General features: G+C 37.8%; 3 protein-coding genes across 3 annotated transcripts; all 3 read right to left on the bottom strand.

Annotated features, from left to right (window-relative positions):
- Window positions 1–3087: 3087 nt before the first annotated feature.
- Window positions 3088–5084, bottom strand: LOC110273405 (uncharacterized). The gene is made up of 2 exons (XM_021126540.2): window positions 4343–5084; window positions 3088–4247 (listed from the first exon to the last, which is right to left on the bottom strand). Exons 1-2 carry the CDS (start codon window positions 4953–4955, stop codon window positions 3676–3678), a joined length of 1185 nt encoding a protein of 394 aa, XP_020982199.2. The 5' UTR covers window positions 4956–5084; the 3' UTR covers window positions 3088–3675.
- Window positions 5085–6120: 1036 nt separating this feature from the next.
- LOC107492910 (uncharacterized) lies at window positions 6121–9108 on the bottom strand. Its single transcript, XM_016113976.3, has 5 exons — window positions 8393–9108; window positions 7611–7695; window positions 7357–7526; window positions 6810–7084; window positions 6121–6574 (listed from the first exon to the last, which is right to left on the bottom strand). The coding sequence occupies exons 1-5, from the start codon at window positions 8766–8768 to the stop codon at window positions 6401–6403; spliced, it is 1080 nt and encodes a 359-aa protein (XP_015969462.1). The 5' UTR covers window positions 8769–9108; the 3' UTR covers window positions 6121–6400.
- Window positions 9109–10595: 1487 nt separating this feature from the next.
- Window positions 10596–12615, bottom strand: LOC107492911 (cytochrome P450 93A3). The gene is made up of 3 exons (XM_021126539.2): window positions 12472–12615; window positions 11439–12373; window positions 10596–11328 (listed from the first exon to the last, which is right to left on the bottom strand). The coding sequence occupies exons 1-3, from the start codon at window positions 12491–12493 to the stop codon at window positions 10684–10686; spliced, it is 1602 nt and encodes a 533-aa protein (XP_020982198.1). The 5' UTR covers window positions 12494–12615; the 3' UTR covers window positions 10596–10683.
- Window positions 12616–16847: the final 4232 nt, after the last annotated feature.

The raw sequence follows: 16847 nt of genomic DNA, 5'->3' as shown, positions 1-16847 counted from the left end.
TTAAAAACTGACAAGCGTGTCCATGTGCTTGCCGGACCAAAGCTCCGGTGAGGACAATGCTGACCTGGACACCGGATTTTGCTGACAAAATATGTTTTATTTGAGTTATAATTTTCAATTAACTAATTTGTTAGCCTAGGTGGAAATTAAATTAATTAAAATTGATTTGGCCCCCAAATCAGAGGTTTTTGCCCTAATTCCCAATACTGCTCTCTTTGTTAACTCGCGGGAGGGGAGCCAAAATTGGAAGATGCATATAGCAAGGGCTCGTGGAAAAGCTGCAACGGTGAGAAGGCAGTCATCGATGCAAGCCTTCAACGTGGATGGTGCTTCCAGTATTGTGAGCAAAACTTACGATGGTTGTTGCTTTTGTCCCCTTCTAGTGGTTCCATTGAAGTCGAAGACAAGTAGCAACCCTGACAGATGGTTTCTACGCTGCCCTATGTGGAAGGTAAGCTTGGAATTTTGATGAATATGTGAGGAATTAATGCAATATCCTTTCTTAGTCTGTCGTCTGTGCTTATTCAGTTGCAGTTTTCGATTGTTGTCTGATCTTTGAAATTTTTGTGTTGTGCTAGAACACACAAATGCGTTGCGGGTATTTTCAATGGTTGGATGGAATACAAGAGGAATGTGTGGAAGGAGAAGTTTCTTCAGAGAATAGTAATATGCTGGGCAAATCAGAACCAAAAAAGAAAAGCAGAATCGATGTCAACTGTGGGGATGGCCAGAAAATTGATATGATGATGATGGTACTATCTGTGGTGAATGACATGAAGGAGCATCTAAAGAGGGTTGAGTTGTGCCTAATTTTTGTGTATATATTGGTTGGGTTAAATGTGGCTTTGATTATGTTTAGTTTGGCTAAGTAGGTAGACAGTGCACAGTATAATTGTATAACAATGACACTTTGAAATTTTATAATTTTCTCCTCATTGTAATTGAGATGATTTAATATATGTTGTGAACAGATTTGTGAAGAAATTATTATTGTCCTGATGTGAGCAAGCTATACAGATTAATAGTAAGCCATGTAAAATAGATTTGTGAACAGAACCTCAATAAAACACCAGAAGATATAAAATGAAGTTATAACCATTAACTATTCAGACTAACAAAGTTCAGACCCCAAACTAAGACTAGCAAAAAGACACTTATGTTCATAGTAGCTGTAACAGACCCAAAATGACATTAACAAAACACAAAAAGACTTGGTTTGCACTTACATGCCATAATGGCACTTGGGTTTATGTTCCAAACAGGAGCTAACAACAAACTAAAAAACCCAAGATTAAAATCAATTCAGTTCTTGTCATTTGTTGATGGCTTTGATGGTGGTGGTCCGGATGGCTTTTTCTTCTTCAAGGATGGGGTGGGCATGAAGCCAGTGAACCTGCTCTGTGTGGCTGGGCTTGCTGCTGTCATGGTCTCCCTAGTCACAGTTGGTGGCCTAAATGGTGCTGTACGTTGGGCCTGAAGATTGGGCCTAACTAATGGACCCTGTGGCATTGACCCAGACCTACTACATGGGACTGCAGCATTGGATGCAGATGCAGAAATTTGGGAGCTAGACCCAAGATCAGGCCTGACAACCCTAAGTTGAGTAGGGGGTGATGGTGCAGCTGCTGTATTTTGTCTTAGAGTGGTGCTGCCCCTTCCTCTTGGTGGAACTGGGTTGCCCCTTACAAAAGATGGTCTGCCCCTCCTCTTTGGTGTTGGTGCTGGTTTTGAAGTAGCTGTTGGAGGGGCCAAGTTGGTTGCTGCTGGTATAGTGGCTACATTAGGAGGTGCAGCATTTGCTGTAGTGTTCCCAGCATGTGTTGGACTAACCAAGTTATTCTGCATCAATTTGTCCATTCATGAAAACAGATCCAAGAGTTTGGAACAACAAGGTAACATCAATCACATTGTCTACCTCATCAGGCTGACTTTGTGGATGGTTTTGAGTGAGGTCTTCCTCATTTGCAACGTGCAGCGGGTGCAGCTTCCATGGTCTCCTCCCAGTTAGCTTCTTGCTCCCTAGCTTCTTCCTCATCAAGATCTGGTTCTTCAGCTCCTCTTCCAGTTCCCTCCGGACAAGTTCTACTATTATGTCCAGCCTTACAAAGAGCACATAAGTAAGGTAAATCAGCATTCATCAAATTTACAAATGGCAAATAAAATGTAAAGTAAATAGACATTAATATTACTGACCCTCTTGTAGATTTGGCATGTTATCTGTCCGTATCTTCTCTTGGCCTTGTATTGGCTTCCAGAGCTTTGCTCAGTGTTATCCTTTTTCCTCTTCTTGGTAGGTCTACCAATAGGCCTCTTGTATGGAGGGGGCAGACATGGCAGCCCTTCGTGATGTTCCCAGTACTCTTGACTCGGTATGCTGCTAATGTGAAATTGGTAAGTCCTATTATATGCCTCGATGGTGAGCTTGTGATGGACATAGTTTTAAGGCTTCTCATTCTTTCTCTGGATTGCTGCAATACCATGACAGCATGGTAGTCCAGCCAGCTGCCATTTTCTACATGAGCATATCCTCTCTCGTGTATTGACTCTCACTCTATGTTGCTACTTTGTTACCTCAAATTGGTTGTGCTCATCATCACTACACCATTGTGCTTTCCAGTAGTTAGCTTGTCTTTTCTCTTTCTCTAGCCTACTGACTTGTACAGGGGCTATCTGTCTAGTGTAAGCCATTAGTGAGTCCTTGTGAGTTGCCATTATCTTCATGATATAGAACCTAAGCTCTTCAAGCATTGTCAAAATGCTCTTCCCCCGCAGACCCATAATTGTTGAATTAAATGACTCACAGTTATTGCTTGTCAAACTATCTACCTTTGGCCATTCTAAAAACCTAGATTCAACCACTGTTCTTGTTCAAATTTGGACAAATACTCCCATGCTTGTTTGTTGATCCGTTTTACAGTTGCCATTGCATCATTGAACTCTTGATCAGTAGTTGCTTTTGCACATTGTCAAAATGCTGCCTTAAGTTCCTTATCATTCCATCTCTTGTTCAGATTTCTCCACATATGCATACAACAAAATCCGTGCTTGACCCCCGGCATCACGTCCTACAATGCTGGTATTAATCCCTGCATTGAATGGTAACCACAATTAATTAGGAGACATTCGAGAAGTTACTTCTAGAAACACATAAGAATTCAAATACAATAGTCATAGTGCACATCACCTTTTGTTGGTCCGACATAAAAACCCAGCCATTCTTATTATAGCCCCCTATGTCAGTGTGCAACTCCTCCAAAAAGAATCTCCAATTTTTCCTAGTTTCTGCATCAACAACCCCATACGCTATTGGAAAAAGTTGATTGTTCGCGTCCTGACCAACGGCAGTTAGTAATTGCCCTCCAAAGTAGCCTTTCAAAAACGTCCCATCCAAAACTATAAAGGGTCTACACCCTGCTTTAAATCCATTCTTGCAAGCAGCAAAACAGATGTACAAGTTCCTAAACCTAGGCAACCCATCTGGCTGTGGAGTAGTCCCGATGTTGGCTCTTGAACTAGGATTAGCCTTCATGATTTGTTCAGATAGTCTCTAAGCCTTAGGTATTGATCTTTCTCTGTTCCCTCAATAACCTCTTTGGCCTTGTCCATAGCCCTATACATCATCCTCTCATTAACTGATATGTCATACTCCACTTTAAACCACTCCTGTGCCTCCCTCTACAGCATATTGGGATGGATTATGAGCTTTGGCACCAGTTCCTCAGCAACCCAAGAACAACTAACTAACTTACTCTTGTTGCTTCTGGGACACGTATGTTCGTCTACAAATGTCTTTATCTGAAAGGATGCTGGGTAGTTGGTCTTAGCACAGTAGCACAACCAAGGGCAGTCGGGGTCATAACAAATCACCCTACACCTCTTCTTTTCATTCCTCAGATAGAATATCTGTCTCCCAATTTGTATGTTATACTTCTGCACTGCTGCTTTGAATTGGTCCATGGTCTCGAACTCCATATTCAACTCCAGAGTTATTTTCCCATATGGCGTGTTGGAATTATGTTGAGGAAATACAGGTTCCTCTTCATCGTCAGATGCAGGAGGGCTACAGAGTTCTTCAAACTCATATTGGTACATCTCAGGTTCACTTTTGCCATCTTCTCTATTCGGGTTAGGCACCTCTACCCTTGGTGCTTGATCCTCCTTTCCAGGTACAATTCTTTGCCCAGACGGTTGAGGCCTTAGATGATTTCTCCTTGTGTTGGTTCTCCCAGTTGTTTGTGTTACATTATCTGTTGCAGAATCATTTGAGATACATGAGAATTGATGCAATGCTTATTCACATAGCCTCTAATACAAAAAAGAAAAAAATAAGAAAGAACTTTACCTGTTGAATTTTCTGTAACTGGTTTCTCTGGCCTCAACTCACCCACAACTGGTTCTCCAAAATCAGAACCTTCATTCGAATCATTAACATCATCAGCATTGGTCTCGTATGTGGGTTCATTTACCGCTTCAGCTTTTCGAGGATCACTCTCAGGAACCTCATTTTCGGCAGCTCTTCTTTCTCGGGATAAACCACTAGATGATGGTCTTGGATGCCTTTTTCTAACCTTCCTAACACCCATTTGTGGAGCTGATGCTCCTTCAGTTCCTTTCTCATCATTCGCAGCTTCTTCCCGTGCACCACTCTCACCTTTGTTCGACTCGTTTACATCACCAGTGGCCTCATTTACAACCTCCTTCACAGTCTCCTTCACAACAACACTCAAAGCCATATTCAATTCATTAGTCTCAGCTCTGGTCTCATTCACACCTTCATTCTCCTTCTCATTAACCTCATTCACATTATCACCACCTGGATTGACTTCAACCATACTATCACTGCTACCATCAGACACGACTTCTTCATCAATGATTTTAGGGTTCACATCAATGGGGTGATCAAAATATAGGTGTACAGCGTTGTCATTTTTTATCGCACTCTCACACATCCTCATCACTTCAGCATCTGTCCTAAGCACTCTAAGACCCTTACCTAAGTTTAAACCAGGTTCTAGCCAGTACACCTCATTATATCCAGGGTAACCCAAGTCTAGAAATAATCCCTCAATAAAAAATAAATTACATATAATTACCAAACCTTCAACGTATATCACATTACCGTCCCCACCCCTTTTCAAGGCACCCATGTGATGATAAACAAACATAACTAGACGATCCATCTAAAAAAAAGATTTACAAGCACAGAAAACAAACAACAAACATGGCTCACTACTAAAACAATCAAAATAATCATAATGCTGTCCACAAAAGCCACGTAAATGAGAGGATGGAATGAAGGCGAACGTACCTCCTCGTAGGTTTCTTCCTAACGAAGAGTGGAGTCGCGATGATGCCACTAGCAAACCCTCACACTTGACGCTCGGATTTTGACAATGTCTCTCACCTCGTTTTCCTTCTTCTTCGCGCCAAGATCACAGAGCAACGTCTCTTCTTCTTTACTTGACCTTTCAGTTTTACTCCTAATGAAACACTAAGTCACAATATGTAACCAACTAGTTACAACACTTGTTAATTAGGGATTAGGGCAAAGACCTCTGATTTGGGGGCCAAATCAATTTCAATTAATTTAATTTCCACCTAGGCTAACAAATTTGTTAATTGAAAATTACAACTCAAATAAAACATATTTTGTCAGCAAAATCCGGCTTCCAGGTCAGCATTGTCCTCACCGGAGCTTTGTCCTCACCGGAGCTTTGGTCCGGCAAGCACATGGACACGCTTGTCAGTTTTTAAAATTTTTTGGGTACCTTTTTGTCAATTACAATAATCAGGTATCGAAATGTCAGCGTTTCAATCTTTCGGGTACTGATTTAGTCATTACCTCTGTCTAAAAATTAATATTTAATTTTTAAAAAAATCATTTTTTAAATATTTAAAATTTACTATAAAAAATAAGTTAAACAAAAATTAAATACCAAGTAATAGACACTATAGAAGTAATAGACACTAAAGAATTGGCCAGGTTAAAAATATGATAGCCATGTTCCATTACTTCAGCTTCTTGACAACAGAGCCAACTAAAGACTACAACACAAATTATCCAAAAAATAGCAAATAGCATCGAGCTATAACCAAATGATATCACAATTCACAACTTCAAACAGAAACCAGAGCAGTTAAATATCAATCAACAATTTTAATAGTCACCTTTTTCTTATTTTTTTTAATAACTTGCCTCCCCATTATTCTAAACCAATGTACATTTTCCTGATGATTATTTACAAGTTACAACAACCCCTCCCAACTTCAAATGGGGGGAGGAATATCCACAATCAACTATGAATGTTACAACTTTAGGTGAGCATTAGAGGTAGAAACGAATCACTTTAATAAATCAACAATGTAATTTCCCTTCCTCTGTTTTTACTTACATGGTTCGCTATGATGACCCTTTCCATGGCAATCTATTAAGACTGTCAACAATGGCCCTTCGGAACTCACCATTGTGAAGAAGGAAGGACGAGACATGCCCACCTGTGACCCATCTCACCTCAGAACCTGGCCAAGCTTTCTGAAGTTCCAGGACTGAGTGTTTTGGGATATATCCGTCATCCTGCAAAACAATGCAAGTGATAGTCAAAATCAGAAATTCAAGGACACATTCAAGGAAATGGAAACTCATTTATCTTACGGATCATATACGTTTAACAACACATGATCATAAAAGACGTGTCCTTTGACACATGGAAAAGCTATTTAAACAAATGAACCATGAATATCAGATGTATGGTTCTCCTGATTTTCACTAGACTTGTTCGTAAGGTGATGTTTAAAGATCTGGAACTTACTGTAGCAGCAACAAAGATTACAGCATTGGGGTTTTGAGGAATTGGAAAGCGTGTGACATCTGTGAGAGACAGCACATTTCGCATTCGTTCCCTCACCTCCTCAAGAGTCATCGCAACCTTCTCAGTTGCAAGATCTTCTCTCAGTGCCTCCCAGGCAGTACCATGCTTTAAAATCCCCTCGCAGAATGCGACAACGGCAGAATGTGGTGAGAGAAAAGGGAGTGTGGCAACAGGTGTAGGGTGAAGTGATCCAACCATTGCAGCATGCACTCCTCCTAGAGTCCATAAAAAAAATCACAATAATTATATCAAAAAACAATCCACAAGATTCTACTAGTTAAAAGTTTCCACTATGTTGTTTACATCTAAAAGGAAACTTAGTACAGATAATGACACTGGTTTATTCCTCATTTCTCTATCTATAATTTGGGTGGCAGAGTGTGAGGGAAAGTAAAAAGAATAACAATTGTAGATTGATGAAAAGTTAAACATGACTGAGAACAAAAGAAGTGAAACTGTGTGAGCTTTAGTATGGGATGAGTCTTACCCATACTAAGTCCACAAACACCCATCTTGCCAAAACCAGCCTCAGAGTCCAACCAGTGTAAGAGACTGCGTGCCTCTTCAATGGTTGCTCTTCCTAATAAAAGCAAGTCACTAACACACAAAAGTTTTGCCCCACGCTGCAGCATTGGACGTCTTTGTCCATAGAAAGGACTGCATTTGCACATATATACATAATGAATACAGAACTTAAATTAAGCCAATATAACAAAAATAAGCACAAAATTTAACCATAACCTCTCAAGTACCATGGTTGCAATATTTTCCTTCACCAATGGGCCACCAAGACGCAATCTTCTTTCAAATGTATGGTCCCCAGTTCCTACACAAGGCGAAAGAAAAAGTTTACATAACAAGTAAAGGTCTTAAATACATAGTCACAACAGAAAAAAAGTTTAGTCTTCTGGGTTTCTCTGTAATATGTGTCTGCTTAGTTATGTAACCTTTTCAAGCTTTTAACATAATTATTTTTTCCAATTGTCCATGTCTTCAATGCGAAGAGTCAACAATATAGGAACCAAAATCATAATAATAAAACTAAGATAACAAAGCAGCGGTTACTCCATAGTTCTCTTGCAATCATTGTTTTATCTTCTGTTTGACCTATAACTCTTTAGAAAAGATAAATTCTGGGAACAGAATATGTTACCATGCCCAAAATAGATTAGTTTGTCCAGATGGAAAATGAAAGCAAAAAACAAAAAGGGACTAAAATAAGATAGGTAACCATTCTACTTTCATCTCTTAGGATTTCCCTTGAAGTATAAGGTAATAAAAACAATGTCAAACTACTCTGGTCAACCAATCAAAAAACACAACTCTTTCTGTCATTTTTCCCACAACAATCCACACTTCCATAAAGCATGTCTTTGCAATCATCACAAACAACGATAACAATGTAACAGTTACTTAGATTTCAATCCATGTCCGAAAACATATCATAACTCAAAATTCAAACTTTTTTTAAATGATTGAAACAAAAGAAAGAAGATATCAAATAATTAGCATTAACAGAATACCTGCAAGATGAACAACACAAGACATTGCATGAGGTGGGACATTCTTGGGCATGAGGAAAGCAACCCGAGCATTGTGGCTTTCAGGGGGCAAAGCATTGAGAAGCTGGTCCTCGCATGGGGTCCTGAAGACACCTTCTCTCAAGGAAGCCGTTCTTGTCTCCCAAACGGTCTTCCAAAGTGGCTGAATCACGGTGGGTGGCCAGTTCTGGCCGGCAACTTCAGGGAACAACTGCTTTATCATCCTCTCCAGCATCTCCAGCTTCGTGCCACCCCATCCTCTCGAGAAGAATGGCGTGCTCATCTTTGTACGGTGCATGAATGCACCATACACGTGGTCCAACACATAATGAAGCATCCCCAGATTCACCGTCACCATTACTATCCTCCTCTTACTCTTCCAACAATAATTAAATAAATATAATCAACCAGGTAGTGCTGTGGTAGTGATGCTATGACGATGACGATGGGTATAAACAAGATGGATCTCAAACTCTCAATCAAATACAACGTTTGGTACTCAACCGATTATAGATGTCTACAAAAAAGAAAGACATTGATAAGGGAAAGAACAAGAGTATGTGATTGGAGAGAAAAAGAGTGTGATTTTGAAGGATTGGATAGGTTAGGTTGTTGTTTTGAGGGAGATCTAAAAATAGAGAGAGAATAATAAGAAAATGGAAATGGATGAGACCCAAGGGAGAGAGAAAAAAGGGGGATCCAAGTTGCAAGCAACAAGAACTGAAGAACACAAAAACAATGGGCGGAGAATAAATTGGTTAATGACACGCTGGATGGGGGCCACCCCTACACCTCACTTCAGTTTGTTATGTTATGACGTTTTCGAATAATGTTTTGGTACTAATATTTGAATTCAATATTAAAATCATTATTAATATTGGAATTCTTTCAAAATTATTTTTTTCTCTAATCTCATTGTTAGATGATCAATAATTTAGTATCATCACTGTCTAAGAAAGACGAAAAAAGAATTGCCTGTTTAAATAAATTATTTTATTAATTCATATCATTCATATTAAATTACTAAAAATATATCATAATATGAAAATATACTTTTATTTATAGCAATTAAAAATCAATGAAAGAATAGTTTATCTTCTGTATCCTTAATATGATGGCTGAATTATAATTTTTCTAATGAAAAAAATTGCTGAGATAATTTTGGTATATTAGAGATCAAACCCTGAAAACATTATTTATATTTGAACATGATATCCATTAAATCTTAAAATTTAAATAAAAATAATATTTAAAGTCTAAAAAATAATATATCTAAAATTCAAAAGATAATATATATAAAATTCAAAAAAAGTTCTTTAAGATTCAGCAATTTATTTCTTGTTCTCTTTACTTTCAATGCAATTTAAATTCTGCAAATCACCACTCAATCAACCAAATCTTGATTCGCTTGACTAAATCAACCACTAAACTAAAATTGCTCAATCCTTCAATCCCTGTGGGATCGACCTCACCCCGTGAGTTTTTATTACTTGATGCGACCCGGTGCACTTGCCGGTTAGATTTGTGTTGTTTTGGGAGAGATTCTTGTCTCCACCAAAATTAACTCATCATCCAGCAATATCTAGTAAACAACAAATTTGTAACTTTATTTTTTTTTAATTTTTAAACTAAAAAGTTTTTCTCTAGTTGTAAAAAAATATAAAATTCCAAAAATATCCAAAAAAATTAAAAAGTTAAAATTTTTAATTTTTTAAATTAATTTATTCTTAATTTGTGAGCAAGTACAGTAAAGAAAGTCAACTATCTAGGTATAGCATTATCCGGTGAAAATTATTAAAAATATTTTTTTAAAAAATTAATTTAGGCATCTTTATCAAAGTATTAAGAGAGCAATGCCAATGTTTTGAAGAGATTGAATGTAAGAAATATGTGCGGCCAAAATTTTTAATTTATCATAGACATCATTATAATTCCAATAACAGTTATGCTACGTTACCAACAACATTTCTGCCAACATCTGCCAACTCTTATATATAATTATGTTTAATGAATGTGTCTCTGTGGATGTGTCTAATAAAAATGTATTTTTTATGGCTGTGTTTAATAGAAGTGTCTTTATAGATATATTTTCTAGATGTGTCTCTTTATATATGTGTTTAAAATATAATAATTAATTATTGTTGGCAATAAGTTAGCAGATAATATGTTGGTACCCTATACTTTTCCTTCCAATAAATCATACAGAATAAAATTATCACAAGTTATAACTTATAAATCACTACAAGGACCAAGATATGAGTCTGTATTTGATATCATATAGATGGAAACGGATAAAGCCTAGGAAGAGGGACACATATAACAGGGTGAGCCCTGGGAACAACAAGGCCAGCCTTCTCTTCCATGTCAACGATCCCATCACCACCACCATTGACAAGCTTCCATTCAAAACACTGAAGCATCGAAGCCAGTGTCACATATGCAAGCGGCAAAGCCAGAGAAATTCCAGGGCACATTCTTCTTCCACTTCCGAACGGAATCAACTCAAAGTGTTGACCCCTAACATCCAAATGAGTCAACGCACTCCCATTTTGATCGATGAACCTCTCAGGCCTGAAGTCAAGGGGATTCTCCCAATGGTTTGGGTCCCTTCCAATGGACCATGCATTGATAAACAAACGAGTCCTTGCTGGAATGTGATAGCCATCAACCGTGGCAGTTCTAGAACATTCCCTCACGATCAATGCACCTGGAGGGTGAAGCCTTAGTGTTTCTTTCACAATGGCTTGTATGTAAGGGAGGTTGGGAATGTCACATTCTTCAACGATCCTGTTCTTATTTCCAACAACTGCATCGATCTCTTCACGTGCTTTCTCCATAACGCCAGGATTGTTGATTAATTCAGCCATCGCCCACTCCATTGTCACAGCTGTTGTGTCAGTCCCCCCCACCAGTATGTCCTACAAGTTACCATGTTTAAATTAAGAATGAGTCATTATACATGTACTCAATGAAACTCAGATGCAGAATTTCATGTAAAATTGATAGTTAAGAATCAGGATGAACAGACCATGATGAAGGCTTTGATGTTGTCTGTATCCAATTTGATTTCAGCAGTTTCATCTTCGGATATGTCAAGAAGGACATCAAGTATATCCTTAACATCATCGTCATCACCGGTCGTCGAACCCTCTTCCTTCTTCTTTCTTCTTTCACGTTGATGCTCCTCAATCACTCTGTCCAGCAAGGCATCGAACCTTACCCGAATCTCCTTCAGCCTCTTCTTGAATCCCTGAACATCAACACTCTTCATGAACCACAAGAAATCCGACACGTTGAACTTCCCGCTCAGCTCCACCGTGTCCTCCACCACCTTTCTCAGCGCCTCCGCTTCTCCTCTCCCCTCAGAACAACTCTTCTGCCTCATCGTCATCATCGATATCACGTTGTTGGTCAGCATCATGAGTTCTGCCCCAACATCTACAGCCTCACCGGCCAACCCTTTCTTTGCCAAACCGCTAAGGAACCTCTTCCTCTCTTGCTGCCTCACGTGGAGGAGCTGGTGGAGCATTTTTCCGCCCAGGAGCTCCGACATACACACCTTCTTCATGAACTTCCAATAGGGTCCGTACGGGGCAAACACGAAGTCTTTGAATCCATAGGATAGGCTCTCCACGGCTACGGTTTTTGTGGGGCGGTTGGAGAAGGAGGTTTCGTGGATTTTGAGGAACTCTTTGGCGGCTTCAGCGGTGGAAGCCACCACGCAAGTGGCAGAGCCGAGGCAGAGGTGGATGATGGGTCCATAGGTGGTTGAGAGCTTGTGGAAATCTTGGTGCGGTAATGGAGAGAGAAGGTGGAGGTGTCCAATGATGGGTAGGGATGGTGGGCTCGGTGGAAGCTTTATTTGATTTTGTTTTCTTCTTCTCCTTATTATTATGGATCCAACCAACATGGTGGATATTATTAGCAACACTTGAGCAGTGTAGTCTTGTAAATCAGCCATGTCTATAAAGTATCACAAATAATAATAACTTAGATGGTCATTTATATATAATAATTAAGAATTGTTAAACAATTTGAAATCTACTTAAACACATGTTCACCTGAAAACATCATCTTCATCATGCAGCAGTCACCGTATAAATCTCACATGTTTGGTAAACCATAAATTAAAGGCTTAGACGACTTAACAGTTCACAAATGACCCCATCAGGTACGCCTGCTTGGGTCTTCAAAAACAAAGCCACTTGTTTTCATTTTTCAAACTGCTTTTTGCTATTCATGATTACTTTTTCCTCTCATGTATAAGTTAGTCAACATTATGGCGATTACTTTTGTTTGTAAGGCTGGAATTTAGGACAAGAACAAAAAAGTTTTTTGTAGTGTAAAATTCATATAAAGAAAAAAGTTCAAAGGCTAGTATTTTTTTTATATTGACCAATAATTTTAATTAGTACACATTTTATTAGTGTATTTAAATTTTTTTAACATTAACTTATAAAAATACATTAATTATTAAATGCGGGAAAAAAATAAATTGTACTAATTTTATAATATTGCTGTTCATACAAAAATTTTTTTTATAGATTCTAACTTGTAAAACCTACTTATCTATGAAAGAAAGATAATACTTTAAGATATATATATATAAGAAAAGTCTAGGGGCCAGCAGTTTTATTGAATTTTGGCCAGCATGTAACCAGCAGGGGAAGGTGAGCCATTGGATGAAATCTCATACCAATCTCACACCATCAAATCATCATTGATGGCTAGTTGATGGCTAACAATCACAAAAATTGCTCATATATATATATTGAAATATTACATATTTATTATGGGCCATTTATTATAGATATAATAATAATATATACATTGCCAAAATGCACATAGTTTATACATAAATCGATCTAATATAGGTACACCAAAAAAGTTGATCTAATATATAGGACATATCTTCACACGGTTTTAATTTACATTAATTAACAACTGATAACTTCTATAAGATGTAGAATATTAAATAAAAAAATGGGTCATATAAAAGGAAATGGATGAATCCTAGGAAGAGGGACACAAGTCACAGAGTGAGCTCTAGGAACAACAAGCCCGGGCTTCTCTTCCATGTCAAGGATCCCATCAAGCTTCAATTCAAAGCACTGAGCCATAGCAGCTAGGGTCGCATGGAGAAGCGGCAAGGCAAGAGAGATTCCAGGGCACATTTTTCTTCCACTCCCAAATCCAAATGGCTCACAATATTCCCCATCTTCATCAATGAACCTCTCAGGCCTGAAGTCAAGGGGATTCTCCCAGTGGTTTGGGTCCCTTAATTCCAATGGACCATGCATTAACAAACAAGCGAGTTTTTGCCGGAATGTCATAACCATCAACTACCACCCTTCTAGAAGTTTCTCTCACAATGGCCTGAATGTAAGGAAGGTTGACAATATCTGATTCATCAACTATTCTGTTCTTTCCAAGCATCACTGCATCAAGCTCTTGACGTGCTTTCTCCATGACACGTGGGTTGTTGATTAACTCTGCCATTGCCCATTCCATTGTCAGAGCGGTTGTGTCCGTCCCTGTCACTAGTATGTCCTACCAAGTTCATATATATAGGGATGGTGGAGACAGAAGATGAAGGTGTCCAATTATGGGTAGGGATGGTGGAGTCGGTGGAAGGTGAATAATCTGGTTTTGTTTTCTTCTTCTTCTTACTTGTATTATGGATTGAAGGAAGATGGTGGACACTGCAAAAATCAGGAAGAGTTGAAGGTAGCTTTGGAAATCGGCCATGTCTTCCAAGTATTGTCAACTCATATATAACTTAGATGTAAGCGAATCTCAATGTGTAACCAAAAGAAAAAAAAAAGATTACATTTTTTATTTTTATTTTACATTTGAACTACAATGATTCAATTATCCACTTTCGTACACTATAAATATTGGTTGCCAATATTTTCTTTTCGTTTATGGTGTTGGAGTAGGACTGGGATTGTGTAATTAGTATAAGTTATTATTAATTAAAACATTTTTGTTTGACTTTGAGATATTTTTTTATAGGAATTAGCTTGGGATTTTAGGTGAAGGAGAAAAGGTAGGACAAAGAAAGATATATATGTTAGAATAAATTAATTTTCATATCCCAGATCATCCATATTGAATCACTAAAATAACATAATGCGGAAGCGTACCTGAATTCATAAATATGAATCATATGATCGAAAGAGTTTGGATCTTGTAGTTCTTTCGATCTTCCTCAACCAAAGCCTTCTGTACTCCTAGGCGGCTGAACTGCAACTCTTTTGATGGGGAAAGAGCAACAAAGGCGGCTTTTGGTATATTGGGGACCGAAACCCTGAAGGTCTATTTATATTTGAGCATGGCACCCATTAAACCCTTAAGCCCAAATAAAATAGTATCTAAAGCCCAAAAGATAATATATCTAAAATCCAAAAAGATAATTATCTAAGGAACAAAAGATAATATCCGGTTTTATTCTCATTTAATTCCAAATCAAAAGTAATAATGACTTATTCAATTAGCATTTATAACAATAAATGAGATCATCATTATATAAGTCATTTAATTTGAAATAGCATCTAATATACTTAACGACATAGATCAAATTTGGATGAGTAATATGGAAATTACATGCCAAGTGATCTCATGCATGTCTATTTCCAGCTGGTCCAACTTTATTGAGATCAGACACAATACAAATATTGCAAAATGAACATTTCATATAACATGAAATAAACCATCAACTTAATTCTGCAGAAAATAACTCAATATCTGTCATAGGACATATAGCATAAAATAAACTCCCACTAAACCAAGGCATCACAAATGTTGACACCCATCCGAGCAGTGTGCTCATGAAAAACTTTAGGGTTCAATCCCTTGGTAATGGGTCTGCTAGCATATACTCTGTTTCCATATGTCCTATGAAAATTTGTTTTTCTTAAACTTTCTCCTTGACAACCAAGAAACTTGATGTCTATATGCTTCGATTTTGTCAAGCTCTTATTGTTATTGGAGTATAGTACTTACTGACTTATTGTTACAAAATATCTTTAATGGCCCTTTCAATGTCATCTACTATATGAAGCTTAGTGATAAAGTTTCGCAACCATATGCCATGAACTCGGAATCAGAGTACCTAATGATCTCCAAATTTTCTGATCTCCGATAAATAAGCATGTAATCCTTTGTTCTCTTTAGATAATGCATTATGCGTTTAACAACTATCCAATGATCCATGCCCGGATTGCTCAAGTATCTACCCAACACTCCTACTATAAATGATATATCGAGACGTGTGCAGACTTGAGCATACATTAAGCTCCCTAGTGCTTATGCATAAAGTTTATCATACATTGCTGTCCTCTCAATATCATTTTTGGGGCATTGCTTGAGACTGAACTTGTCTCATTTAGCTACAGGTGTATCCATTGGTCTACAACATTTCATGGCATATCTACTTAAAATATTTTCGATATTGTTCTTTTGTGATAATCCAAGAATACCTTGAGAGCGATCTCTTAGTATCTCGATTCCTAATACAAAAGAGGCATCACCAAGATCTTTCATTTCGAATTTGTTCGATAGAAATTTCTTAGTTTCATGCGACAAGCCTATATCGTTACTGGCAAGTAGAATGTCATCAACATATAAGACCAAAAATATGTATTTACTTCCACTGAACTTGCGGCATACACATTCATTTATAATATTTACCTCAAAATCATATGAAGTAATGACTTGATTAAACTTGTGAAATCATTAACAGAAAGATTGTTTGAGACCATAGATGGATTTTCTCCTTTCTCTGTTGGATCTCCTTAATGATACTTTTTGAGCTTGTTGAGCTTGCTATATGGGTTGGGGTTGAGGAGGATTCTCATTATTTTCCTATAATATAGCAGTATCTTGAGCAATAATAATATTCTCATTATTCTCTTGTACTGTAACTGGATCTACAGTATGATTCTCATTGTGCTTTTGTACTATAACTGTATCTTGAACAATAATAGGTACAAGGACCTGATCATTGTCAGTTACAGAATCCTAATCAAAAGCAACATTCCTAATATTTTCTTTCCTCCAAACTCAACATCCTGAAGAAATCTCACAATTCTTGTTTCAAAAATAGACCTTGATGCAAGATTGTAAAACTTGTACCCCGTGAACGCTCAGCGTAACCAACAAAGTAGCAACTAGTTGTTCTTTTAGTCCAATTTTCTTTCATGTGGCCTATAAGGTCGCGCCTCAGCTGGACATCCCCAAATATGCAGATGCTTTATACTGGGCATTTTTTCAGTCCAAATTTCATATGGGATTTTGTTAACTGCTTTGCTTGGTACCTTATTAAAGATGTACACTGCGGTCTTTAAGGCTTCTCCCTAGAGTGATTTAGGCAAGAAAGAATGACTAATCATACTTCTCACCATGTCCTTAAGAGTTCGGTTCCTTCGCTCTGCAA

Source organism: Arachis duranensis, chromosome 6, assembly GCF_000817695.3.
Source record: "Arachis duranensis cultivar V14167 chromosome 6, aradu.V14167.gnm2.J7QH, whole genome shotgun sequence".
NCBI lineage: Eukaryota > Viridiplantae > Streptophyta > Magnoliopsida > Fabales > Fabaceae > Arachis > Arachis duranensis.
This window is presented reverse-complemented; position numbering and strand designations above follow the sequence as displayed.

Coding starts and splice junctions, on each gene's coding strand:
- LOC110273405 (XM_021126540.2), bottom strand. CDS start 4,955: ATGAGGATGTGTGAGAGTGCGATAAAAAATGACAACGCTGTACACCTA. Junction 4,248..4,342: donor AGTTACAGAAAATTCAACAG/GTAAAGTTCTTT, acceptor ATTCTGCAACAG/ATAATGTAACACAAACAACT.
- LOC107492910 (XM_016113976.3), bottom strand. CDS start 8,768: ATGGTGACGGTGAATCTGGGGATGCTTCATTATGTGTTGGACCACGTG. Junction 7,527..7,610: donor GCAACCATGGTACTTGAGAG/GTTATGGTTAAA, acceptor GTGCAAATGCAG/TCCTTTCTATGGACAAAGAC. Junction 6,575..6,809: donor TAATCTTTGTTGCTGCTACA/GTAAGTTCCAGA, acceptor ATTGTTTTGCAG/GATGACGGATATATCCCAAA.
- LOC107492911 (XM_021126539.2), bottom strand. CDS start 12,493: ATGATGAAGATGATGTTTTCAG. Junction 12,374..12,471: donor GATGAAGATGATGTTTTCAG/GTGAACATGTGT, acceptor GATACTTTATAG/ACATGGCTGATTTACAAGAC. Junction 11,329..11,438: donor ACATCAAAGCCTTCATCATG/GTCTGTTCATCC, acceptor GGTAACTTGTAG/GACATACTGGTGGGGGGGAC.